At 45.5% G+C, this 27,395-nt stretch overlaps 1 protein-coding gene across 1 annotated transcript in view; it reads right to left on the reverse strand.

Annotated features, from left to right (window-relative positions):
* The window catches only part of LOC146797527 (uncharacterized), a 192,741-nt gene that overhangs the window by 7,915 nt on the left and 157,431 nt on the right, over positions 1 to 27,395 (reverse strand). Inside the window, exons 5-6 of the mRNA XM_085627565.1 lie at positions 7,927 to 8,723; positions 878 to 986 (exon numbers count right to left, since the gene is read on the reverse strand). Of these exons, the coding sequence (XP_085483691.1) occupies positions 878 to 986; positions 7,927 to 8,723 (906 nt within the window). The remainder of the gene's footprint in view (positions 1 to 877; positions 987 to 7,926; positions 8,724 to 27,395) is intronic.

Here is a 27,395-nt window from a genome sequence, read left to right on the forward strand (position 1 = left end):
CCTCTATCACTCAGGACATCAGCAAGAGGCCGCAGGGACCTCTCCAGCTGTGAAGCAAATTCCACGCAGCCTGAAGTCTCTTCCATATTTAGCTGGAAATCAGTGAACAAGGAATGGTAATCGGGTAAAGAGACCTCACCGAGAGCAAAGTTAGCAAACCAACCCAGTTTTTAGAACAACAAAAATTTGAGTCTCCACTGGCAACGTTTTAATTTCGCCAAGCCTTCTAAGTGACACTCCTGCAAGTTCTCCTTCGGGATTAGTCACTCTTGTAGTACAGAACCTCCTAAATTTCCTCTCCAGCATGAAGCACAGAATTGGGGAACTCAGTTAAGCTGAACCAGAGGTTTGACTTCTGTTACCTTGCCTATCAGGTTATCCTCAAATAAAACCAATACACAATATTTTTGGATGCTTCCAACATTTGGCTGTGGAAAACATGTATTGTCCTTCTACATCCTCTAAAGACAGCTAAATCTAACTCTGCACACCGTCAGGAAGAGTCTCGAGACCTGGCTTCGACTAATCCGGAGCTTCACCCCCCCCCCCCCAGCTCCTTCAGACCCTCACGGGTGAGTAGCGTGCTTTATAAGACCCCTGATTGATTGATTACCCCAAAGAGAGCTCAAGCCACTTTAAAGTTTGCCTTTGGTGTGGGATATGAACTATTATCCCTAGTTCTCACAATTCATAACTAAGACACCAGTCTGTTGATCAAGAAAGGCTGCACCATTACATACAGTTAAATATAGACCAAGGCATCACACTACAAATAATTATGGTAATGCAAATAAAAAGGTTTTAAAAAATGTATTAAAATAAAATTATTGTACAAGTGATACTTAAGTCGTATTATAGTAGAATTACAAATACGTACACGACAACTTAAAGGCTAAATGCCTCCTCTGAATCACATCCATAAGTGCTGAAACAATCCCTTCATTTTCAGTGGGAGGGAGAGAACTTGAATCCGCCACTCCGGTTACCTATGAGAAACAATGAAACAGCAGGTTAAACTTCAGTATAACATGGTTTATTAGTCTCGGCATCCTTAAATGAAACGAGAAACTGCTTTGAGGCAGCAGGAGGGCAACTTTACATACAGACTATTCTGAGTAATACTGTTGTCTGCTCAAACGAAAGCTGGTGAGATTGTAGACCACTTGCAACACAATAGTTTCAAAATGAAGGCAAGTGAGCAGAAGGAAGGAATTCCAGAGAAATAAAAAAAACGGGGCAGAAGATTTGGGTGGGAAGTTCATCTTCTACATTGGATCAAGGGGTTGAATTGGAGTAAACTGGGAATGTAGGAGGGTTCCCAGCCAGGTAAACCTATGTGTCAGAGACTGATCTTAAATGAATGAAAATCAACTGCTCAATGTCTGGCCTTCAGGGCCTTTGAGAACTGGAGAAATCTTGCCAAGCAGAAGCTTGGACAACATGCCCATTCTTCGGACTCCGGACTGGTGGCCGGATACTTTAGGTCCACTACCTTTCTCAAAACAGACAATCAAAAGCATAGAAGTTTGGCTCAACAAAAACCCAGTGATGCAGCTTCAAGTACAGGAACTGACACTTTGCTGCTTTGGCCTCGAAGAAGAAAAAAGTGGTCTATGACCTACCTCTCCACATCCTAAAATCCGTGGTCCAGGCCATCACCACTTCTCGATTGGACTATGGGAATGTGTTAAATGTTGGCATGGCACAGAATTTGCAAAAGCTACTGCAGACCGCCCAGAATTTGGCTGCCTGTTTTTTTTTGTATTCCCCAACATTAACCAGTCTCTTCATTTAGCATCTAGCCCCTCGCCTGGCTGTCAGTGGAACGAATAAAATTCAAAACTGTTTTATTCTGCACATTCCACAGGACAGGTCATGGTTCTCAGCAAGTCGAATCAGAATTATCCATCAAGAGATCTTAGGTCGGCCCACTCAAGTCTTGCACATGTGCCCAGGATCAGAGGAGCTCGAGTGGGAGGGGCTTGTCCAGCACCTAGTGCTGAACTAAGGAACTCCCTCCTTCGACTGAGTACAAGCCCGAATGATTCAGCATTTAAAAGCCAGCTCAAAACCTGGCTTTTGTGATTCAATGTCGGGTCAGGGATGAAGCGGAGCAGGTTCATTCAGTACTGGGAAGCCTGGAGCTCTTTAAAATCAAACAAGCAGACAGGCAGAATAGATTGTGACTCAGATTAAGCATTTGGCAGGGAGCCTGGTGTAGATGTTGGTGCACTGGCTGAGAAGCCCTAATAAATTGGGATCAGTGCAATCTTTTGAAGGAAGGGGTGATGCCAATCAGGGGTTTGAAGCAGTATAATCAAGTTTGTGGCAACACGGACTTGGGCATAAAGGGCTAGTCAGAATCAAAGATTACTAAAATTCTGTAGAAGGGTGTGTGGCAGGCATCTTAGTAGTCAATCTTTATTGCACGATTAATAAAAACCTTTACAATACAATGCAGGTTATAACACCCGTGCAAAGTTTGTAGGGTGGAAGTGATGAATAGCAACGGTGTAATGGCAGGAAGACCAGCTCTCATCAGTCTGCAGAAGCTGGGTATTTCAGCTGTTTAAGGTTTATTATTTGAGTGCTTCACATACTGAAGGCCATTTAAATGTATCCTTCAACTTTTGATGATCCCATAGTAGATCATCTTCACTCTGATACAGGCAGCTCTGCCTAAGTTAGCAATTTTTTTTATTAAAGTGCTAAATGCATGCATTCAGAGACTATATGAATGCTTTTGTGGTCTGCGCTCGAGATCACTCGATTAGAGGAATTCTTACTCATCTTCCAATAGGCTCATTAGTCTGAAGATAAATTACTGCATATTTTCTAGGGTACCTTGAAGAGTAACTGCCGAGGGTGTCAGTTAGGCCAAAAAAACTCTGCCGTACTACGTGCAGTTCCGCAAGATGCTGAGTGCGTTAGGTCGCGCTGTTCGCACAGATTTTTAGCACCGTAGGTTTGTCCTGATCTGGAAAATCAGAGGGAATGGCACCAAACGCAAGAGGGTGCTGCCTCTTTCTGCCACTCAAGTAGATATTCAACTCGAGCAGCAGCTTCCTCAGTACGAAAGGGAGGTTTCTCAACCCAAGCTTCAAAATAATCAATTTGCTCCCAGGTTACTGCCTTAGTTTTTTTTACTGTTATTTTTTGCAGCGCCGTGATATCCTTGTAGGATGAATGTTGCGCTATACAAATACAACTAACAATAACAATAACAATAACAAGCGGTCACAGCCTTCCACGACCACTCGTGTTGAGAAATCACGACAGGAAGTGGTCTGGAGTAAAGTTTTTCCACGTTGGCCAATGTAACGTTGGCGAGTAAGGAAAAAAATTGCACGCTACGTTGAGCGGGAAAAACTCCCCAAACTTTGAGCGGAATTTCATGCCCAGGCCTAGTCAAAGATCGATCAGTGTCTGATCCCTCAACTACATGCATTTTCGTAAACTTAATATATCGGCACAAGAAGCTAGTAGTCCTTTTTCATTTTAGTTTTTTTTGGGTGGGGTTGAGGGGTGCACCTTTAGGGTTTAGTGCACAGATTAGTCATTGCATGTATTTTAACATAGCCAGGTGCATTCGTTAGTATCAGTTCAGTTCTTGGTGTATGGAGTGTTGGCCAGGGCCATACAACCTCCTTACATAGAAGGAGTGGATTCTCTTCTTTCTCCTTCACCTCATTCATCCGAATCACATTGTGACCAACAGCTCTATTCATTTCTAGAAGGCCCTTCTTTCAGGCTAATCTTGCAGTTCTGTACCAGGTGTTCACACTGGGGTCATCCCTTATGTATGGGTATTGGTGATGGTTCCTATAGCCTATGCTGGACAGTAAGATTTTTGAACTGTGTTGGGTCACCTCCAGCTAGATTTGAATGGTCAATGCGACTGCAGTGGTGTTGGTAGTACACAGGACACATTCCTGATGGATTGGGATGGGGAGTTGGACAGTCCCAAACACAATAACATCCCCATTGCATAAAACCGATTAACAGCAATTCACAGAGACCGTATCAAGCCATTTGCCTGCAAACACACACAAGGTAGGACGTTGGCAGAAGGGCGTGTGGTGTACAATCCAGAGGGAGATGAGTAGAAAAGACAATACATGGTAAGGTACCCCATTAGCATCACTAGAGGTAAGAAGAGGCATCCAGAATCGAGATAGGAAAGATCGTGAACAAATTGAATTAGACTAAACAAGGCCAGTTTCCCGAGAAACCAAAACCCACAAGTCCCAATAACCCAAGGACCCTACCACTTACTTCCTCCCCAGAAACCCACAACTCAAAGGGTATTTAACATCCCCAAAGAAGTCAGCCACAAAAAAAAGACAGCACACAATTAATTCTTACTTTACGAATTCAGAAATATAGGAATTTTAGGAAGAAAACAAAATGCTGGTATTTTCTTAATGCTCAGTGACCTACATAACATGTCCAAAGTGGATCGCCCAAAATCATTTTTTTTTTTACTCCGCATGTGCATTTACCATACCTACCTTTACAATGATTTTCGTTGCGTTTTAAATGCACATGCGGAGTAAAAAAATGCAGAGTAATGGTATGCGGGGTAAGTGCACTATGCGGAGAAAAGGTATGCGGGGTCAAAGTCCGCGCTGTAAAAAAATCGTTGTAAACTATAGTTACCCTTGTAAATGTCTAATTCGATGACTGAATGTGACTTAGATGAGAACTATGTGCAGGAGCACACCAGAGTCAGGAGTTTGGGCAGGGTTACATGCTGAGGTGTGGTGAGATGCTAAAAATAAGTAGGGCTTCCAGTTTTATGGTATTTGTCATTTCCGTCTGTATTTATTCATATTTATTTTCTGTCAACTATCTGTATTTATCCATATTTTATTATGGGTTTTGTGAAAAAAGTAAAGCCTAAAATGGTATATTTCCACATTTATTGAACCAATAAATACGCAGTCATGCCTGAATACCTGCCAGGTTTCAGTGAAATGAACCCCCACAGAAGATAAATCAATGCACTTACATGCAAATATGCACATTTCAATATCGGCCTTGTGCATAACTACTGCTGTTTGAGCCTCTTTACTCTAATTCCTTTTTTTTTTAAACCCCCTTACCTATCAATGCACACAGTTATTGGCCTGGCAGTCCTGGCAAACTGTATTTAGAATCACTCATAAAGCACCCAATTTCCGATTTTATCCACCTTTAAAAATAAATACAGACAAGAAAATGGTTCGGTCTGTATTTATCTGTAGAAACGGAAAACGGGGAGCCTTATTGATCAACATTTCTACGTATGTTTTTGCATCCCAGTCACTTTAGTAAAATTGGGTATTTAGAGCAGTGATTCTTAACCTGTGATCCAAAGACACCTGGAGGTCCACAGCGGTTTAGAATATTAAAAATGCAGATCACTAAAGTACAACTACATAAAATTGCAACGGAAAATGCTCTGTAAATATGAATAAATCTGAAATCGGATGCTTAAAATTAAGTTGGCATCCTGATCTTGACATGTGGGAGCAGCAAGTAGAGCAAAAGGAATCTAGTCTGGGCGACCAGTGCCCTCAAATGAAGTACTTGTGTGTCTACAATAAGAGCTTGCATTGGAGCAAAAGAGACGGGGTGAGACGCTGGCAAATAGCCTTTCTCTGTCTTTAGCAAATCAAACTACCTTTTTGAAACATTCCAGTCGTCTGATTAAAATGTCGATTTTTGCATGGTTTGGTTAGTGAATCAAATGTTTCATAATGTATGCATTTGTTTGATGTACACTTGTTTCTGTGTGTGTTTTCTATTGTTTTGGGGGTTCAAATCCTAGATATTTCATAAGAGGCGGTACCGTCTTCCAGCGGTGATTCAGTGGGGGTCCACAGAAGGCAAGATTAAGAACCGCTGCTTTAGAGAATCTAACCATCCGTCTGGAGTGACATCAGCAGGGCATAGAACACTAGAGGTGCAGTGTTTGCAGACAACTGACATTACAAGATTATTTTTGGGGGAGGTTTTTGTTTTGGTTAGAGGAGTGCTTTTGAAAAGGACTTGCAATAACTCCGTGGCAAAGGCAATAGAAACCGGACATAGCAGGTCTCAAACTGCTTATTCGATGGTTTATTACTCATCTGGGCACTGCCATGCTTCTCGGATAGGCCACCTCTTTACCAGCGCCGTTCCATGTATACAACCGCACATTTCTAACTGACCTCCGATGAATGGAAGATCTGATGGGATTGGAGTGGTCCTGCTTTCAGCACTGCTTTGAGTAGGCTCTCAGTTTACTCTTCTACAGGCTTTGCTCAGATGTTTACATTAGGCTACAGGACAGTTCTCGTATAGGCTGATTTGGAAAAAAATCTATCTACTGCAGATGTGATCCCACACATGATCCAGGGCGACTTAACGCACTCAGCCAGTGCTTGAGAGCTCTTTGTTGCAATCGAAGGGTTCTTATTCCTCACCTGTCTAGGAGTCCAATACTCGACCTCTGCCACTCACATCTGCAATAAACAAATGTCACTAAAATAGCCCCATTTCAAAAACTGGCCCCAAGGAAATCTAATGCATCACATGGTGGCGGGTAGGGATTAGGGGGGGCACGGCACCTCAGATGCAAATAGAGTACAATAATCTAAAGACTGGGGAAAAAAGATGCACTATACACAGATGGTAATAGTCTACCACAGATGAGACTGGCTTCACTAAACTATTTCAGAAGTTAAAAAATGGTCTCCTGTCCATGGGATGGCTAAAGACTCCGCCCCCACACACATACTCTGGTTATTGAACCAGACTATTTCATCCCCCGCCAACTAGAGCCGTCATTCTTAACAGTTTGACTTCTGTGGACCCTACAGGAACCTGGGACCCCCACTGAACCCCTATTGGACTCCCGGGGAGCTGCACTGAGTCATTGCTCGAAGCTGGGAGCCCTGGCCTAAACATTTTTGATGTGATCCTCGAAACAATGCACTAAAAAAACTGAAGCGAGCATTCATCGAATAAATACACAAATGATGAATATTAAAATTACTTAAAAACGAATATTAAAAAAACTATTGGATTAAACGTTGGAGCTATTCTGAATCGATTTGAGGCCACTCCTCGTCCATACGATACTTGGTTTGATTCACTTGCACCGCTCCCAAGAATAGATCTGAAACGAAGTACATTTGTTGCCTCCAAATTCCTTGACATTTACAGAACGTTCTAAAATGTTCAACTTTACAGTTTGCTGCTTTATTTATATACAGTTTATTAATGCGTTAATATTTAAAGTTCTAAGCAGTCCCCAGGCCAAAGGTTACCCACCCCTGATCTAGAGCTCTCGACAATGCATGCCACCTGAATCCTAATATTTGCATACATGAGAGGGATACATCAGATGATTAGTGTGCTATGTGTACAGCATGGATAATCTGCATGCCGCTTTAGTTAGTCCACATCTGTAGAGTAAAACATTTTTTGCCAAACCGACTTTGTAGCCCCCTGCAGATTTTGAGGAGTGATTGTTAGCGGAGTAGCGTCATATATTCATTTACAAGTAGCGCTTTAAGTCTCTTGGTGATGGTGGGATTGCTATATTGCAGAGAAGTGAATATCCCAATGTGCGTTAGTGCAATTCAATTTTTTCCAGCCACAACGCGCAGCAGTTCAAATACAACAAATGCAAAGGCAACGCAAAGCGGGCTGCAATGAACTGCTTCGTTACTAGCCTGTCAAATCGCCTGTGAAGAGTTACATTGATGGATGAAGTCTGCAGCACTTCGGCCATGCACTGGGTCCATCCAATGTGCATGCATAGAGCTGCACAATCATTTATGTGGTACCTTAATCACTGTAGTATCCTCGGTTAGCTCGTTCATTACCTAGATCTTTTTGTGCTGTAACTTTGACTAACTAATACACATGCCCATTTCCAAGCTGGTGTAGTCTTACCTGAACATCCACAGCTTTCAGCGGGATGCCTCGCCGGATCTGTTCCAGTAATCCCGGCTGCTCCATTTGCTTTTCACTGGCTGCCTCATTCTTTTCTTTTGGACACCCCGATCTTTCTGACAGGGATGGGTTTAGAGGTTGGGGAAGCAGTTTGGAGTCATCTGAAGGTACATGAGTAAGGGGTGATGGAAACAGCATTCTAGAGTCAACTGGAACCGAAGGAACGCAGGGAGGAGAGGATGGTGGTGAAAGATTGATCCCCACATTCGACACCTCGTTGCGGTATTTATCAATGGTGGAAGCATTGCGATCTGGTGCCGGAAGTGGCAGGAGAGTGGGGGGCTCAACCGGTGGACAGTTATCGAAAGAGGGAGGATGTGATGGAGCCAGAGAATCAGAGGTCAGATTTTTTACAAATGGAAGTGGTGGGGGTGGTGGTGGCATCACAGGGACCGAATCAACAGCCACACAACCAAAAGAAGTTGGAAGTGGTGGTGGTGGAGGAGGAATGTGGGCAGAATCAACAGTATCGCAGTTACCACAGGGAGGGGCTCTTGAAGACCGGGCAGAATTTGAGGTGAGCCATGCCAAAGCCGGTGGAGGTGGTGGAGGGATAGAATTAGAAGCAATCTCAGAATTATCAACGGTAGGTAATGATGGTGGTGGGGGCGGAAAGTTAATTGAAGAGCAAGGATTTAAAGGAAGTGGCAGCACTGGTGCACTCCTAGGATCTCCTGAAATTTTTGAAGATGACGTTTCTGATTGAGAATGACTTGATCTCGATTTATCTGATAAAGCTGTAGAGAAACGAAAAACAGGATCATGGTCATCAGCCAAAGTGGAGAAATAATTTTGAATTTGAAAAACCACTCTAACAGCGAGGAGGTTTTGAACCACATCGATCATTTAAATTCACTACTTCACCATCACTGGACAACTTTGTGTTAGTACATGTGAAGTCTCTATAAAGGATGCTGTGCCCGGTAGTGTATTATATTCATACATGAAGACTTGAGTAAAACAAATTGATTTTGTCAGGGCTTCCTCAAAATGAACTGAAAGGAGCAGAGCCGGACTGGGAACCAAAACCGGCCCTGGCAAAGTGCTCTGCCGCGCGCCCCCCCCCCCCTCGCAGGGGGGGGGGGGGCGATTTTGTTACAGGGCCGATTTTGCAGCCCAAAACCGGCCCCCGCCCGTGCGGCGCACCTGGGGATTGCCCGGTGCCCGCTACGGCCAGTCCGGCCCTGGAAAGGAGACACTTTAATGAATGCACAAGTCATGAAAGTGATTTATGTAGAACTTCAGCTGTTCTTGAATGTATTGTGTGCCTCAGTGGTGGGAGGCACGAGCCCTCTGTTGAATAATTTAAAGTGGTCACCCATCAACGCCAAAAAAAAAACTGGTTAGAGCTAGTCAAATACACCCCTCAAAGATGGACGGTGTAGTGTACACTATGTAGTAGAGTAGAGACAGTTCTGTTTTCCCATTTTGAAGAGGAACCATCCTACATTCCAAGGAAAGGACATTTCCGTGAAGTATCTATAGTGGGTCCATTGGTTTACTCAGAGCATGGGAAGCGCCAGCTTTTAAGTCATTAGATACATGTGTGAGAAAGAGGTTGTAGTCTCAATACATGGATTTACAGATCCATTGTGGGTCAGGTTTGGTGCCCAGAAAAGTGTGCAGGCCCGCTAGGCAGGACCTCAAGTACTTGAGGTCTGGGACGAGAGTTATTCAGAAAAATCTTGCTGGCAAAGTGTATTGGGGTAAATGAGAGGAATAGGGTCTGCTTGTCAGGCTGTGATTCACATAGGTACCAAGGGAAGATTAATTGAAGAATAAGGTGTCAGCACCACACCGAAGTGAAGACCTACCCTTATAATGCAGCAAAAAACAGACTATTTCTCAGATATGTAGAACTGACTATGAAGGGACTAACTCAATCTATAGGTAGAATTAATCACATTATGCTTATGTGGATTTTGGAATCAAGGCTATGACTATTTTGTAAGTTGTGGCCTGGTGCTTGATTTTTAAGTGAAGAGAGTTAAAGGGTTTTCGGGTAGTAGAGAACTTACCTGTAGCTGCATAAAGGGTTTTGGGGACCCACTAACTGATAAAGAAACAATATTTCCACCGTCTGTTGGCAAGTCTGTGCATACATGTCTTTTTCCAATGTGCATGGGTTGTACAGTGAGTCACGTGACCCAGTGGCATTCTCCAGCATCCATTCGAACTTGAACCAAGGATGGGGAGCCTTATCAACGTTACGTAACTACCTTTAAACAAAGTCTGCAGTGAAGACAATTGAGTTATCGTGGAGAGACGATCTCCCATCTGAGAAGCAGAGGCTTTAGTCTGGTGTCTTATGGAATGGCGCATCTCATTGTTTGATGGACCCCTGCATTACCCGTTGGTGCTCTGGGGTTACTCTTGCTAGAATGTCAAAAACTATGGTGGTTTAGACATCCTTCCATCTTAGTTAGAATGCCCCCTGATATTGAAATCTTAACCTGAACAACTTTTTCAGAAATTAACAAAAAGATTGACTGTGTTTAAGCAGTTTTACTTTCCAGGATCACTCACTCAGTCCTCCTAGGTCCAGATATTTCCCCAATTCAAAAACTCTATAGCCGTGTCGAAATCTACAATTGCCACCTAGGCAGCCACTGGCCCCACCCTCTACTGAAGAGACGAGTACCTTTGCCTCATATTCCTTACGGACTCTGTCCCAGTCACAGCACTCTGGAATCTTCTTTTGCCTAACTTCTGTGTATGGGGTGTGCTTCATCCCGCTCTTCCAAAAATGCTCCAGTACCACTGCTCCTCAGTTTGCTGATGTTGCATTGCCACTTCTATAGCCCTGCTACGCTGACCAGTCAATCTATAGCCACTCATTTTGTTTGCATTATATACACACAGTTATTATACACAAGTCTCCTAGTGGTAGGTGTAACACATCTGATCTAGTCAAGTCCTTCTACTGCCTCTTCCCGTTTGATGGGTGTACTTGACACTTCCTTCTGCCTGGTGATGTCTGGCAGCTTGAGTTCATCTTATCTGATCACAGAACCCTTTTGCACTAACATGTGGTACTCTTAAACCATGGTCCACATTTTCATGTTGAAGAAAATTCGATGATTTTTTGTTCAATGGAGCAAGTCTCCAAGTTAAGTTTGTTAAATTCTCTGGCTCTTGAGAATACTACATTACAGATGTTTTCCTCATCCAACAGTATTTTGTGAATGAGGAAGCATACAATGCATGTTCCTGGCATGTTCATTCCTGGGAAGAGGTACAATGACAGAAAATCGTTTGTGTGCTTAAGTACATGAAAGTCTGTTTATCGATAAATCTCTATTGTTCCATAAATCTTGCTTACATCTTTTTTTTTATTTCGGTTTAATATTAAAGTTGGTGAGAATTTCCTAATAGACAGTTGGATATAGTACTATCTGTATTAACAACCTGGATCACAAAGCGTTCCCCCTTAGTATAGAGTCTTGAGTAGTATTTCTAGGGGGAGTGCATGGGCTTCCCCTATACTGATTCCATTTTCCCCAGACCCTCTCCCACTTTTGGGGGCATCCTCTACTTTCATACACTGTTTTTTCGGCTACCATGCATTGGTCCAAATTTCTTTTCCAGCATTGTAGGGTAGGGGCAGGGATTGCCCACCCAAAGTTGTGTGATGTTGCGTTTGGCTACCATCATGCCCAGAGTAGCCCATGCTTGTTCAGCTCATCGTCTGTGGCCTCCCAAACATTAAGAAAACACCATTCAGTCGAAGGGGACATGGACACTCCCAAAACTTCACTTATGCAAGTTATCACTGCCCAACAGAAGGCCTGGACCACAGGGCAACCCAAGAGGATGTTGAAGAATGTATCCACTTGCCCCCACACTTCCTGAGACACACTGCATCTGTTTGCCTACCCATCTGTACCAGTATGGTGTGGGAGATCCAGGCCCTGTGAAGGGTTTTTAGTTGCACTAAGCGGAAACGTAGCCGGATAGCAACCTCTCGTGGCGATGTGAAGGCCTCCGGCCAGTTCTCCTGCAGGTCACCCAGGTCTGCCTGCCAACATTCTCTGAGATGGGTTAAAGTATCGGGGTAGTTATTCTTGAGCTTTCGGTACACTAGAGAGATTGCTTTGTTAGGGAGGCATTTCTCCAGTAATCTATTTGAGGGGGGCGGGCGACTCGGGAAGGTATTCTCCCGTGGGGCACGCTGCTCAAAGAGCATGTCGGATTTGCAAGTATCTGAAGGTCTGAGGGAGAGGGGGCATCAGTTTTTTGCAGGTCTACAAATGGTATTATCCCTTCAGTAGTACACGAATCTCCTACAGTTGATATTCCTATCAAGCCCCATTTATCGAACCCTTGCCTCTTCACCATAGTACCAAGGAGTTCGGCGTTCCACAGGGGGGTGGCGCGGGTAAGGCTCCCTTACCATCCTAACTTTCATATGGTTGCATGACAGATTGATCGGTGTGGTTGGTCCCTCCAAGTGGAGGTGTCAGGGGTTGGTGTAAAGTGCGCAATGATATCCTCCTGGCTGTGGGACCAGGCGGTCCATATGGTAGGCAGGGTTCTTCTCAAGCTGGTGGACCCAGTGATTGATGGCCGTCAGTTGTGCCACCTTATAGTAGGATTGTAGATCTGGTAATGCTATCCCCCCTCAGAACACCCCCTCATCAGTTTCGCCAGCCCAATGCAGGGGGGCCTCCATTCCATTTCAAAGTTCTCACCTTGCTGTCTATTGCCTTAAAATATTCATCAGGCACCGGAAAGGGGGTGTTTTGTAACGCATAAAAAGAAGGGCAATGCCATACATTTAAAAGAGTGTGTCTCTTCCCAATAGAGTCCGCGGAAGTGATCTCTAATGGCGGGCTTCGCTTTGTACATTTTTGGCTGAGAATATGTCAGTCCGTTGTAATGTGAATGCCTGGATACCAGAAACTTCTTTCCACTAACCGGGCCTCGCATCCCTCAGGGAGGCGAGGTGTCGGTCCAAGCAGAACAAATATTACAGATTTGGAACAGTTGATTCAGAATCCGGAATATTTCCCGAAAATTAAAAGGATATTCATCAGTCTAGAAATAGATAATCATGGGGAGGCTACATAGAGGAGAAAGTTGTCACCATAAAGCAATATTCTTACTTCCCGCCGCTCAGTCTATCGCAGGCCTCGGATCAGTGGATCTCCTCTGAGCCATGCTGCTGGGGGTTCAAGAATCAGTGCAAATATTAAAGGGGATAGGGGGCAGCCTTGCCTAGTTCCCCGGTGGAGGGAAAAGATTCTAGATGCCCTGCCGTTCACAACCACCTGTGCCAGCGGTTGCAAATACAACAGTCGTAGCCAGGATAAAATTCTCGGGCCAAAGCCCATATGACGAAGTACATCAAAGAGATACGCCCATTCCACAGTATCAAAGACCTTGCGGGCGTCAAGGGATAAGATCGCTGCATCTTCACTGATTGTGCGCGCCTTGCTTGGAGTCATCTCAAGTTAAGCTCTGTGCTACGCCCGGCTATGAATCCTGATTGGTCTGGACAAACCAGCTTGGTCATTAGCGGGGTCAGGTGAAGACCTAAGGAGGTTAGCTAGAATCTTTACCTCTGCGTTGAGTAAGGAGATGAGTCTATATGAGGTACAGCGCTCAGGAGGGCAGCCCTCTGTGTATTACTAGCACCAATAAGAGTGTTCTTCGGGTAGGATGCCCACCTCCCTACTTCCTTCAAACATTTTAAGATGATATAGCCCTCCGGTGGGTGCTCTCAGTTTGTATAATTCGATGGAGATACCATTGGACCCTGTTGCCTTGCCGGATTGTAGTGCTCAGATGGCCTGCAGCACTTCCTCCTCAGTGAGGTCACTTTCCAATGATGCTACTTCGTCTGGAGCAAGAAGAGGGAGTGGTCTAACAGCTATAAAAGCCAAAGCTTCCTGCTCGGAGCTAGACACGCTAGAGGAGTAGAGTTCGGTATAGTAAGTTGCAAATGTGTCTGCGATGGTTTGTGGATCACTTAGGGATTGACCGTCTGCATACTCTAGCGCCGCTACCCAGCGTCTCGCCCTGTACAGTCTATCCAGCCAGGCCAGTAGTTTGCCTGTCCCATCTCCTAGTTCATACAGCCAGTGCTGCGTAGCACTATATTTTATTCTAGTTGCTTCCGTAACTATGTCTTTATATTCTTGCTGTTTTAGACTTGGCTTATGGCGCGGATCCAGATGTATACACAGTAAATGACCTGTTCACACGGTGATATCACAACTCATACTCCTAACATGGTTGTCATATATTTAGACAATCTACTGAGTCAGTGGTTATACCATCTGTACTTCTACAGGAGCGGATCACCAACAAAGCGAGAGAAAGAAATTAGAAACTATCTTTGTAACCAATAATCTGTGTCTCTAAAAACCTCAATGTGGTGAGAAAGATGTGTGAATGGAATGGTGGTGCCTCACGGTAGCAACACCAGGGAGGATAAAGCAGGAAGGTACTCGCCTGCTACCTCAAGGTCTCATCATCAGCTACCACCACTCCGAAAGGAAAATGTGAACTTCCTATCATGAATCGTGACCGAGTCCGTGTCCGGTATTGACTCCGCACCGATGCTGAGTCAATACCGGACACGGACTCGGTCATGGGGAGTGATTTTCTGATCCCCAGGTCCTAATTGTGGGGTTGTATCTGGTGCACAAATTATTGCACAGCTATTTTTCATCACACACCCTAGCACCTTGTCTGTTTGGGTCTTTACCCATCTCTCCCCCTTTTTTCACATTTTCCTTTCGGAGTGGTGGTAGCTGATGATGAGACCTTGAGGTAGCAGGCGAGTACCTTCCTGCTTTATCCTCCCTGGTGTTGCTACCGTGAGGCACCACCATTCCATTCACACATCTTTCTCACCACATTGAGGTTTTTAGAGACACAGATTATTGGTTACAAAGATAGTTTCTAATTTCTTTCTCTCGCTTTGTTGGTGATCCGCTCCTGTAGAAATACAGATGGTATAACCACTGACTCAATAGATTGTCTAAATATATGACAACCATGTTAGGAGTACGAGTTGTGATATCACCGTGTGAACAGGTCATTTACTGTGTACAAGTCTCAGAGTGGGGGGAAGACCAGTTCTCTGCCCCTATAGCTCCTTATTGTGGCGGATCCAGATGTGCCAGCTCCACCTGCTGGGCCTCCAAATCCAGGATTTCCTGTCCTAGTGTCTCTGCTTTAGCATTTCTCTCCCTTCCGTGCCACACCATCAGCGCCAGAGCTTGACCCCTAATTAAGGCCATGAAGGCCTCCCACGGTGTCATTGAGGAGGAGACAATGTTCATTCTCTTGAAAATAGAGAGTAGTTTCTTTTAGGAGACCCTCCTGGATATTTGGGAGTCTCAATCAAATACCATGGAGAATGTTCCTCTTTCCTGTGGAGTACCCTGTCGTACCTCACCCATCCATCCTTTCATCCATCCATCCACCCACCCTTTCATCCATCTTCCCTTTCACTCATCCATCCTTATGTCCATCCTTTCACTCATCCATCCTTATGTCCATCCTTTCACTCATCCATCCTTACATCCATCCTTTCACTCATCCAGCCTTACGTCTATTCTTTCACTCATCCAGCCTGACGTCCATCCTTTCACTCATCCAGCCTTACGTCCATCCTTTCACTCATCCAGCCTTACGTCCATCCTTTCACTCACTCATCCAGCCTTACGTCCATCCTTTCACTCACTCATCCAGCCTTACGTCCATCCTTTCACTCACTCATCCAGCCTTACATCCATCCTTTCACTCATCCAGCCTTACATCCATCCTTTCACTCATCCAGCCTTACATCCATCCTTTCACTCATCCAGCCTTACGTCCATCCTTTCACTCATCCAGCCTTACGTCCATCCTTTCACTCATCCAGCCTTACGTCCATCCTTTCACTCATCCAGCCTTACGTCCATCCTTTCACTCATCCAGCCTTACGTCCATCCTTTCACTCATCCAGCCTTTCACCTACCCTCTCACTTATTCACAGCCCCACCCTTTCACATTACTTATAAGCCTTTCTCTGCCAAGTTACAGACAGAAGCGGATCATCAATAACTCCACCCCCTGTAGCTGCTAAAGCGGGGGTACAGGACAACTGAAAGAAACATACATTTTGCTTTTAGCGTTATTACAGTCAGGCATCACTCTGTTGTGCAGTCTGCTTGTGTGTTTAAGGAAGACCTGAAATACACACTAAAACCCAGAAGATTAAAGACTTTTTTGAAAAATCCTTTGGGCAGTCAGACTGAAGCAAGTAAAAGGTGTAACTTAACTCCAGACAGAGGAATGCAAGATGGTGATCCATGCCAGACTCAAATGCATTTGGTCTCATTAAAATGCTGAATCCAGAATCGAGGGAACTCTCCAGCTTCTCATACTTCTAAAGAACCCTACAGATGTGCAAACACATACCTAGTCATTGAATGACCAAGTCAGATTGGTACTGTGCCCAGCCCAACAGAACAAAAGGATTCCTCAAAGCCTGCATGGACGCAACCTTGTCAGGTAGTTCAAAACAGAGCGTTGAGCATCTGTTTCCTGAGCAACTGGAGAAACCGTATTATCTGTACTTCTACGCTCATGTCTAAGGGACCAACCGGATGAAGACAAGATTGCATAAATAGTTCTCCATCACACTCATTTGGCCTTCAGCTTTTCCAATCTGTGCTGGAAGCTTTTATTCTCTGCCTTAATATTCTACTCATTGAGCGTTGGCTTAATTACTTCCACTCAAAACCGCTGTATAGTCTTTCAGCATTAAATGGAATAAATGTATTTTGGGATGACAGTTTAGACCAGGAGTAAATCTGGGATACCCTCACCCAGGATTCGCCTAGGGGGAACTGTTCATTCTTTGGTGTCAACAGGGCCTGCCCTGCTCATTGCAAACAAGTCAGCAAATGCCGAATGAAGTGGTTTGGGGTGGTCAGTTTGCCACCAGATCCCTCTTTCTCATAGCCAGGAATATGTTATGGTTTCAGTTTACTCTGTAGGCAGAGGCCTTCCTAGGATAGTTTGTAAACACCCCTCACTCTGGTTCTGCTTACGTTTCTCCGGCGTTGCCACCTGCCCACAGAAAGAATGTGCAGGACGGAGGTAGCAACTTTGATAGAGTTCTGGAGTAAACTTGTACTCATAAACATTGGCTCATTTAAGCTGCCAAATACCTTATTTTTGTTGCCGGAGCACCTCTCTGCTTTTACATCTGTGCAGGTAATTTAGTTGGTATGAACAAAAGCAGTACTTACGATTGCAGCAGAGCAAGCAATTTTGATTTGACTTCTGTGGCAGTGAAGCTTGTGACAAATGAAAATATGGGGGGGGGGGGAGGGGGGAGGCTCAGGGACACTACAGGACCCCTGCAGTCCAGATGTGTGAGGGAAGAAGGGGTTATGAATAGAATTGGTGGGGGGGAAAATGACGATTCCCCAATTATCATACAGAGAGAAGCTTGGTTTCATTAAAGACAACGGAGGCTAACATTATGCAATAACTTTTATTGCTGCCAGACATGCAGCCCTTTAAAGAATATGTATTACATAATAAGAAAAATATTTCATAACAAAACGTCATGGTAACTATGCATCTTCATCTTAGGATAGGATGTATGTTTTTAAAGCGCTCGAATGACGTGGCGTCTTGGCGCTGGGGTGAGTAAAAGTGTTACAGCCTGTATCGCAGGCCTATGTTACGGCAAACAGCCAGGTCTTTAATTCTTTCCTAAATACATGTCTATTTGATTGAAATTGCATGGATATTGGCAGTTTATTCCACAGCTTCGCTGCGCAGTAAGAAGGCTCTTCCACCCCATTTCACTCTCCTAATCCTATCAATATGGAGAAGACCCAACGTGCTGGATCTTAATGAACGAACTGGAATGTAGGGTCTGAACATTTTTTGAATAGCCTTAGCTCCCCCACCATAGAATGCTTTGTGGACAAGGCACAAAGCCTTGAAGTCCACCCGCTGCTGAATGGGAAGCCAGTGAAGGGCTCTGATTCCGGCGGAAGTTGATTGGCCTCTAGGTATATTTAGGAGGAATCTAACAGCAGCATTCTGCAGTGACTGTAAGCTACTCATCTGGAGTTTATTAATCCCCAGTAGCAGGCCATTGCAATAATTAACTTAAATAGCAGAAGAGCCACTACCACTGTCTTTTGTAATTCCTTCCCGATAAAGGGAAATATATTTCAGAGTTTTGATTAAAAAGAAACAGGAAGAGGTAAGATTTACCTGAGCAGAGAAATTTAATTGACAATCAAAAATAACTCCCAGGTTCCTAACCTTAGAGGCCGGACTGGGGCATTCTCCTGCTCTTATTGGCCACCAAGAAACATTCCAGTGGGGTTGCCCCTGGTCAAACTCAATGACCGCCATCTTATCTTAGAGCTGCGACAAGGTAAAGTAAGTGTAGATTCGACTCCTTCCATGTTAATTGCACCGGATAAGTAAATAATTCTCACAGTGATGCAGAGTCTGCAATAGATATTACTTGATCTCCTTTTCTTTTCAAAGTAAATCAAAAACTATAAGACAAGGTAAAATGTAAAATTAAATCATTACGTATGTACAAAAGAAGAATGCAAATCTCTTAAAAAGATATATCCACCAGGGAGTGGTGGGAGGGATAATGTTAGCCTCCATTGTCTTTAATGAAATCAAGATTCTCTCTGTCTGATAATTGGAGAATCATCATTTCATTACAAGACCGGAGGCTACCATTGTGCTAGTTCAAAGATTTTCAATGCTATATTGCTTATATGTTCCACAGGTTTAAGGTTAAATTTAACAAAGGTGGAAGCGTTAGACCAATCAGCAGCTTTGGGAATATCTGAAAGGGATCCTCCACCCCTGAACACCTTACTGGCCACTGCGCCACTGGATGAGTGCGCCAAACTTGGATAAATCTATACCTGCTTCCAACATTGCTGTTCTAACCCATCTCGAAACTGTAGCAGAAGAGACTGCCTTATAGGCTATAACATAGGATATTCGTAATTGACTTTCATTGCTAGGTCTAAAAACAATCATTTTCCTTTTGTACACTTTCATAAAGCTCACCACACAGTTTGGGACAGTCCAAGAAATAAGGGTAAAAAATATTTTCAGACGGTTGTGGTCGTTTCCCATATTTGAAACAGTACTCCATCTGGGGAATAGATCCTATTACAGGTTTCCAACGCCTTAACATCGGACACCCTTCTAAAAAGATATTAGGCAAAGTAATGTTGCTAACTTTATGGATAATTGTTTCCTGGAAAGAAAACAGTTATCTGGCCAAGAGGTGAAAAGGTTGAAGATAAGGTTAACCCTCCATAATGAATCATACTTGGCCTGTGGGGGACTTAAGTCTTACTCCCTTCATTATTCTACGTATTAAGGAGTCGGTACCAATAGAAAAGTCATTTAACAGTGACTGGCCTGCTGAAATTGCAGATCAGTAGCAGTTTACGGTTCCATAGCATAAACCTGAATTAAATAGACCTGCTAGGTAATTGGCTTCATCTACTGCAGGAGCATCCACGGCACCAACTACACCATTTTTTCCATTCACCGGTGTATCTTCTCCTTGCTCCCGAAGCCCATGACTCATCCAGTAGGCTTTTAGCCTCACCAGAAAGGCCAGAGTATCTTCTTGAGCCACCAAAATCTTCCAGGCAAAAAGGTTCATGTTTCCCTCTAAGAAAAGATGATGTACCTCTCCTTCTCGTCCCCGCAGAAGGCCTAAACTCACTGGGACAAGACGTGTGAACTCCATTGCCAATTCCATCACACCTGGAAACCATATTGGAGTATTCCAAAAGGGTGTGATTAGAACAGTTCGGCAACGCTCCATTCGAACTTTCAGGAGAACTCTCTGGATTAGTGCGAAGGGGGGGGGGGGGGGGGGGGAAGAGGCGTAGCATCTCCATTGGTTCCAAGGTTGGACCAGAGCGTCTACTGCAGTAGCTTGGGGGTCTGGCCTCTGTGAGAAGTTGGCCTGGTATATGCTGCTCACTAATTCTAGTGATCACCTTGTACCATGCCAAACAACCCTTATGGTGGTGGTTGAAGTCAACCTTGATAGACCAGCTATCCTAGTGGTAGCGTGGACAGTGCAGTCTGCAGGCTAAACTCTTGAGGGCATGTGAAGCCAGCTGTTTTACCATATGTAACCTCCTTGAATATCAAATGAAAGGACACCACACAGATATATATTCAAAATATATATGTATTTATTTACTTAAAAGTATCCCCTATACTCTTTATGAGCACAGAAGCACATTCGTTAAAACAAGGCAGTGTTTAAATATACAAAAGTTGCACAATTATGGATGGGCCAGGTGGCCAGCTAAACCATATACTAAAATAGTGGTATAAGAACCACGAATAGAAAGGAAGGAAGGCCTAGGGCCTTGGGAATCGCTGGCACGACAAGAAGCTAACTGTATTTAGTGACCAGGAGGCCCACAGGATGCGTGTGCAGTGTTAAAAGTTACACGCGTGCACCTATTGATTTCAATGGGTGCGTAAAAGTCACAAAGTTAAAGGAAAAGGAACCTTCCGGATGGACTAGAACCTAACAACTTGAAACCTAGACACTAGAGATGTTTCTCTACCCAGGAGCACCGGAGTGCCAGCGTTACCTCACCTACAGGAAGCGGGTGCATAGGTGTCAAAATACGTCGGGTTTTGTCGTGCAGGTCTATGGAGCCTGAAGATGAAGATGCTGCAGGCGGCCAGGCAGGAAGAGTTCGGTTGGATCCAAGGGTGGATCTGAAGATTAGACGACCTGTAAGCAGAGGGGACAATGTTCAAAGTCACTAGCCAGTGACCAGCGTGGAACCAGGAAGGAACCAGGCGATGTCGGGTGCCAACAGGTGAAGAAGGGAAGCTGGTCTCCGCAGCCACGTGGAAGTGAAGGGATCGACGATGACCAGGAGTCACACATGAGCTGTCCCACGAAGGCTCTAGCTGATGGCAGTGTCGGCTTCTCGATTGGAGCAAACAGGCCTTTGCTAATGCAAGCCACGCAGGGGTCGATGAAAGCTTGGTGCTCTAACCAGCAAGGTCAGAGGGGCTGCTCCTTTTCACAGGAGCAAGGGCCAGTCTGGAGCAACCAGGCCAGTGGTGTTGTTCGTAGATTGTCGCCAAGATGGCCACTAGCCAACGGGCCAGTAACCGGGATGACGCGTCGAGTAGCAAAAAGCAAAAAGGGCCCCATGCAGATCTCGTGGATGCTGGAGGGCTGATCTTTGGTGCAAATGCTGCTCGGTGTTGGGGCTTCCCAGGGCCCAAAGCACAGCATTGAGGATGCCTCAGGTGCTGCGCAGTCAGCTTGTCGTGGACGTTTCAAGATGGCCGGTCCCACGTCTCTCGGTGCCTCCACGGGTCTCTTCTTTGCAGGGACTGTGGATCTGGCTCAGAGATGTCTGGGAGTCTGGGTCTTGTCGGGCTCTGGGCTCGGTCTCTGGCGGGAGGCGGCGGCAAAGCAGTCATCGAGTTGCTGGATGGTGCCTGTATTTACAGGGTGGTCACTCCTTGGCCACAAGGGAGATTCTCTTCAGTCTTCTGTGCAGCAGAACGTCGAAGTCCAGTAGTAGTTCTTCCAAATCTAGAGGCCGGATTACCTGCTAGGTCCCTCCTCTGGGTGGGACCAGGAAGGGGGGTGGTTACACCCCCTTTCCTTTGTCCAGTTTCGCGCCAGGACTGGGGCTGGAGAGCCCCAGCTCCGGTTTGAATTGGCATATGCACAGGGACACCTTGTGTGCCCCAGGCATGTCTCAATCTATTCAGCCCTCCCAAACCCACTACACAAAATCCTGTCTGGGGTGGTGCAAGCACCTCCCTTGACAGGAAACCCTTTGTCCACACCTCCCAAGCTGGAAGGACTCCCAGCAGCAGGAGGGCAGACTTGTGTCCGTGGTAGCAGCATCTATTTTGTGATGCTGAGGCTCTGTTTAACTTTACCCGGGTTTCGGGTTGGGTACATGTCGTGTCCCTCTAGAAGGGTGGAATGCTACCCCCGTCACCAGAACTGGCGAGGGGGTAGTATTCCAAATCGTATGACACCTTACTCGACATGTTTTGATGAAGTCAAACCAAAGTTAGCATTTGACCGCGAGGTACATAATGCACTTAAGAGTATATGGTATGGCAATATCATGAAACAGCTAAAGGACGTTGTTCCGAAAGCTGCAGACAGGCTCAGCTCATGCCAGAGCACCATCTCACATGAAACCAAGCACTCTGCCTCCAGGATTGTTAAGGCCTGCCGTAGGAGTGACTGATAGGTTACCATGTGTCCATATATGTTAGATATAGATATACTATATCTAAGTAAGAGGTGATTACACCAACTTACCCCAGCTGAGTGATCAGCCAGTTGTGTCAAATAGTGAGGCCAGGCCAGGGGTGGCATAATACATGCTGCGGCCCCTGGTAGGCCTTGGATACACCTATGCCCTGGGTACCTGGGGTACACTGTTACAGGGTCCAATAAGGTGAACCAGTTCCAATTGGTAATGCACCTAGTGTGCATTGGCATTAGTTTAGGGAGAGAGCAGCAGGGCTGTGGGTCTGATTAGCAGGCCCACAGCCACACTAAGTCATAAAACCAGTGAAGCAAAAGCAAAAATTTGGGGTGACCATAGGATAGCAGACCCTACTCTCCTACAGCCTCCAGCTGAAATACTGATCTATCTGGAAGGTTAATCTGCTGGCGAAGAGATCCACCTGGATAGGGCCCCATAAGGCTTGAATTTGAAGACTATTGGATTCAGTTTCCAATCGCTTGAGTCTCTTAGGAAGCTTGAATTCCAATCTGCCCTTGTGTTTAGATGGCCAGGAATTAATTCTGCTTTCAGAACTATTTTTTGACTCCAGCAGAAATCCAAACTCTTCTTGGCTAGATCTGCAAGTAACCTTGACTTTGCTCCTCCCAAGCGGTTGATGTAAGAGACAGATGTAAATTTGTCCAGTTTGATCAACACTATGCCGTTTTTTTTAGAATTGACTTGAAGCTCATTAAAGTATTCAAGCTTGCCAACATCTCCAAGCAATTTATGTGCATAGTGAGTTCTTCTTGGGACCATTTCTCCCCTGTTTCCATCTCTCCTTGTCTGGCACCCCAGCCTAAATTGCTCGCATCTGATTCCAGAGTGTGAACCGGAGTGTTCCCGAATATTGCTTTCCCATTCCAACAGTCTAGGTTGTTACGCCACCATAAGAGGTCTTTGATCCTCCAGAGACAGGGGAACGCTGTCTGAGTACCAAAGGCCCTTCTTCAGCCCGAAGATTTTAAGTCTCTGTAAGGCCCTGTATTGAAGAGGTTTTGGGGAGATTGCCTGAATCGAAGAGAATAAGAGATCAACTACTCTCGCTAGTTCCTGCAAGCTCACTAAGTTTTTGGATAAAACATAAGTTACTTTCTTCTTTATTTTTGACCAGTTCTTTAAAGGGAGTTGTAGTTGGGCCCAAGTTGCGTTTACCTGGAAACCTAGGAATTCTAGGTTTTGCGATGGGTTCATAATAGACTTCTCTATGTTGATAATAAATCCTAAACCTTCTAAAAGGTCCAAACCCAGACCAGTCTGATACTTTGGAAATTGCCCCTTTTGATAACATTTGACTCATCTCGGTCTACTAGAGTACATTGTTTCTGGTCGAACATAAGTTCCCTGGGTTGGATAGTCTGGTAAGGAGTTGTAACAAAATCTATTTTGAATCCTTTTATAGTGTCTAGTACCCAAACATCGGTTTGTTAGAGACCAACTCTTGTAAAAAAGGCAAAGCCTTCCCCCTACCTTGGGGAAGGAAGAAACAGAGGGAAGAGTCCTTACCTTGTTGTCCATGGCTTTGGAATTTGCCTCTGCTACTTCCACCTTGTGTGCAACTGTTGTGGCCTCTTTGCAGGAAGAAGGAATTGCTCCCACGGAGATTTCTTCCATAGCTGCGTTGATTCTGCTGGTAGAAGGGGGACCTATAGTATCCACGGCTAGCAGCCTGTCCCGTCCTGTCAGCCCTTTCAAACATTCTACCTTCAAACATGCGTCTCATCTTGGACTGGGCCTTACTGAATGCGGAGAAGGTGGAAACCCTACTTGCCCATGGTTTTAAAAGTTCTCGCCAAAGAGTAACCCATTTGGGTCACCCTGGACGTCTTTGTTGGCCAGGTCTCCTAACTTGGGGTTCATCCGCATCAGAATAGCTCTTTGCCTTTTCGTGGTAAAGCATGCATTGGCATTGCCAAGAAGGCATAGGGTGCGCTGGCTCCACCCTCATAGGAGTTTGGTATCTACTGGAGTGCCTTCAATAGAGAATTCCTCTGTTAGGTCTAGGATTCTAGCCAGGGGTCCTAGGGTGTCCAGCAATTGGTCTTGACACTGCTTGAGGCAACGTTCCAGACCTTTCCTAGGGTACCTTCCTATTTTAAAACAGGAAGGTCATTAATTCCGGGTCTAAATTGGGAGTCATACCTGACTTATTATCCAAAAAGCGTCCAGGGCATTCTGACCTCATAAGATTGTGTATCTTTCGCAAGTCGTTTTCTTATCCAGAATTTAATAAACTTGGCTACATGGTCCAAAGGGCATCAGTCAGATCACATAGGCTGGGTAATGCGAGACAGGTTAAACCTCTTCATCCCTGCTGGGTCGTTAATGGAGTTAGAGTTACTGGGTTGTTCTAAATACTCATCAAGGAGGTCATCGTCAAATTTTGCGAGGGGATCGAAAATATATTTGTCTGCCTCATCATCCGTGTTGGACCTGGCCCTTTCGGCAGGTTCACCCCTAAACTTTTTGCATTTATCCTAGCCTTTTTCCCTATGTAGTGTTAGTGGTTTTAGGCCTCTAGGCACTTTAGCACTGTTTCCAGTGTAAAGTGCGTGCGCTCTGTTTTACCTTTAGTGAGACTGGCCTGCCCTCCCATAGGAATGCATAGGGGAAATGTGTGTCCATGGTAATTCCTGTTTAGTATGTGGGAACTCGTGAGAATAAATGCTGCGCAATGGTGTGTGCAGATTGATTGTGACTGGTGGAGAAGTGCCATTTTTAGAAGTTGGCATTTGTGTGTGCTGCGTGTCTGCCTGCCAGATGTGGAGTGCATGTCTGTCTTGTGATTGACAGGTGCTGGATGGTGTGGGGAATTCCAGGAGCCAGGGCGAGTCAGCCCAGTGGTGAATAGAGAGATCTGCATCTAGATGGGAGGGAGAAGTTGCACCTGGGACCGGAATAGGACTGTGCCTTCCCTCCACAATGCTGGCTCCACCCCCTGTGGTGCGTCGGAGCACCTAGCCCCCACCTGACAATTGAGAGGAGCGGAGAACAACAAAGTGCTCCAAAGCTCCCCCAAACCAGTTGCATCTGGTTTCCCCCTGGCCCTGCACCTTTGTGACAAAGGAAATCTGGGTGAAAGAGAAGGGGCTGTGACCCCATGAATTTTGTGCTCTGTTGTGCTTGTCCTGACGCTGGGAGCTGCTGCTGCTGCTGGACTCCAGGAGGAACCGCCACAAGGGACTGCCCCCCTGCTGGAGGGCCCTGTGTGCTGGCCTGCCTGAGTCCAGCCTTGTGCTCTCTGAACCTTGCCTTGGAAACCCAGGACCTAGCACCTGGAAGAGCGTTTTGACCTTGCCTACTTGGAAGAGCGCTCCATCTCTGACCCTGGACTGTGATTCTAGCGCCGTCGGAGCGCTTTATTTTTAATTTATGATGAGCACTATTACCCTGAAGAGCGCGGGGGCTTTGCAGCTCGGAGTTGCACATTGCGGGCAGGGGATCCCGAGCGTAGGGATTCCCCCGCATTTGCCAATTCTTGAAAGTGGGTGCCCACGCCGCTTGGTTGTGTCGATTTGTGTTAACCGGCGGGTGCCCACCCCACATTCCTGAGATCTACGAAGGAATCACCGCCGCGACCCGGAAGCCAGGCAGAGCGGCCGTGTTGTGGGCGGGGTGCTCTGCAAAAAGCAGGAAGCAGACTTGAGCCTACCCTGCGCTCCTGTGCCCCCAAGGGAGAAGGAAGCGTACGGGAGCCTACCCCGCGCTCCTGTGATCCAAAGAAGCAAAAGGCACCGTCCTGTAAGAATCACTAACATGGTTTTGCGTAGCTAAAGCCTGTAGCCTCACTGGACGGACTTGCTGAGACATGCCAAGCCGACAGTGCTAACTCAGAGCAGAAATTGCTCTTATTCGAGGCTAATGCGGTGTAGTGACATTTACCTATTTAGCTGTAAATTTCCTGGTAATTAGAAGGCGACTGATGGTGATGGGATCTGACTGGTGCAGTAAGGCCTAACTCGAAGGAGCTGTGAAACGTCCCTGAATTGGGCACTTCTAGGAAGAGAAGAGCTACTGCCAAAACATGTACAGGACCAATTGATAATTGTGAGATCTATCGCACTCGGCATTTAAAGATACCACTTTCAAGCAAATTTGTGCTCTTTCACATACCAACTACGCAGCCATAAGGATCTTGCTTCTGAACTAATACGCCATTTCACAGCCATCATTGACTCAGTGGAAAGGGCTATCCTACCCCTTGAAAATGTACACATCTCGTGACTCAAAATTTCCGGCAGGATTTTTATTTTCTTACTGGTGCCATCTCGCTACACGTTCAAAGCATTTCAAGTTCAAAAATATGTTAACCTTGATAAACAGATGGCTTGGTTGTTGTGAAGAGGAACATCATTACGAGGGAAGATAAGCTTACAATAGTTTAAGAGAATTTATCAAATTGTAATTCAGGCGGTTACTTACGTAGTGGGAGGGAGAGGTGCTGGAATTAGGGGTGGGCGATATTTGCGAAATCCACTTTCGCAAATTATCGCGAAAATGTTAAAAATTATCGCAAACACGCGGAAATATCGCGAAGATGCGGAAGTTTTTTTCCCCGCATGTTCGCGAGATTTTCTGCATGGTTGCGGCTTGCCAACTTACCCATGTGGTTGCTCGCGGGCGCGGCCATCTTGTTTTCAGTTGTCTCGCGGTGCATGATCGCGAGAAGAAAGACGTGATCGCGCGACGCATGACATCACTGCGGGCGCGAACTGTCGCGAGACAGCGCAAATGGCTAAAAACAATACAATATCTCATGGAGAACGCGACCGGATCAAGAAAACTTGTCGGCGAACGCAGGGATTCAGGTAAGGCGATCGCGCGAGAATGTATTGTTTTACAGCGCGAGCAAGAAACAAATTATCGCCAAGCTGCGGAATGCGGAAATTTTGACATTTTCGCGCTCTCCGCGGAACGCAAAAATGTCAATTTATCGCAATTTCCGCGAACGGAACGAAATTTTCGCCCAGGCCTAGCTGGAATATAGACACATCATATCTTCCGCAGTTTCAGAGATCCGGACAGTGCAGTGGAATTATCACTTTCTCACTCACGTTTGGACTAATTTGTAACTTGGCTTTCAAGACTGCA

Source organism: Triturus cristatus, chromosome 9, assembly GCF_964204655.1.
Source record: "Triturus cristatus chromosome 9, aTriCri1.1, whole genome shotgun sequence".
Taxonomy (NCBI): domain Eukaryota; kingdom Metazoa; phylum Chordata; class Amphibia; order Caudata; family Salamandridae; genus Triturus; species Triturus cristatus.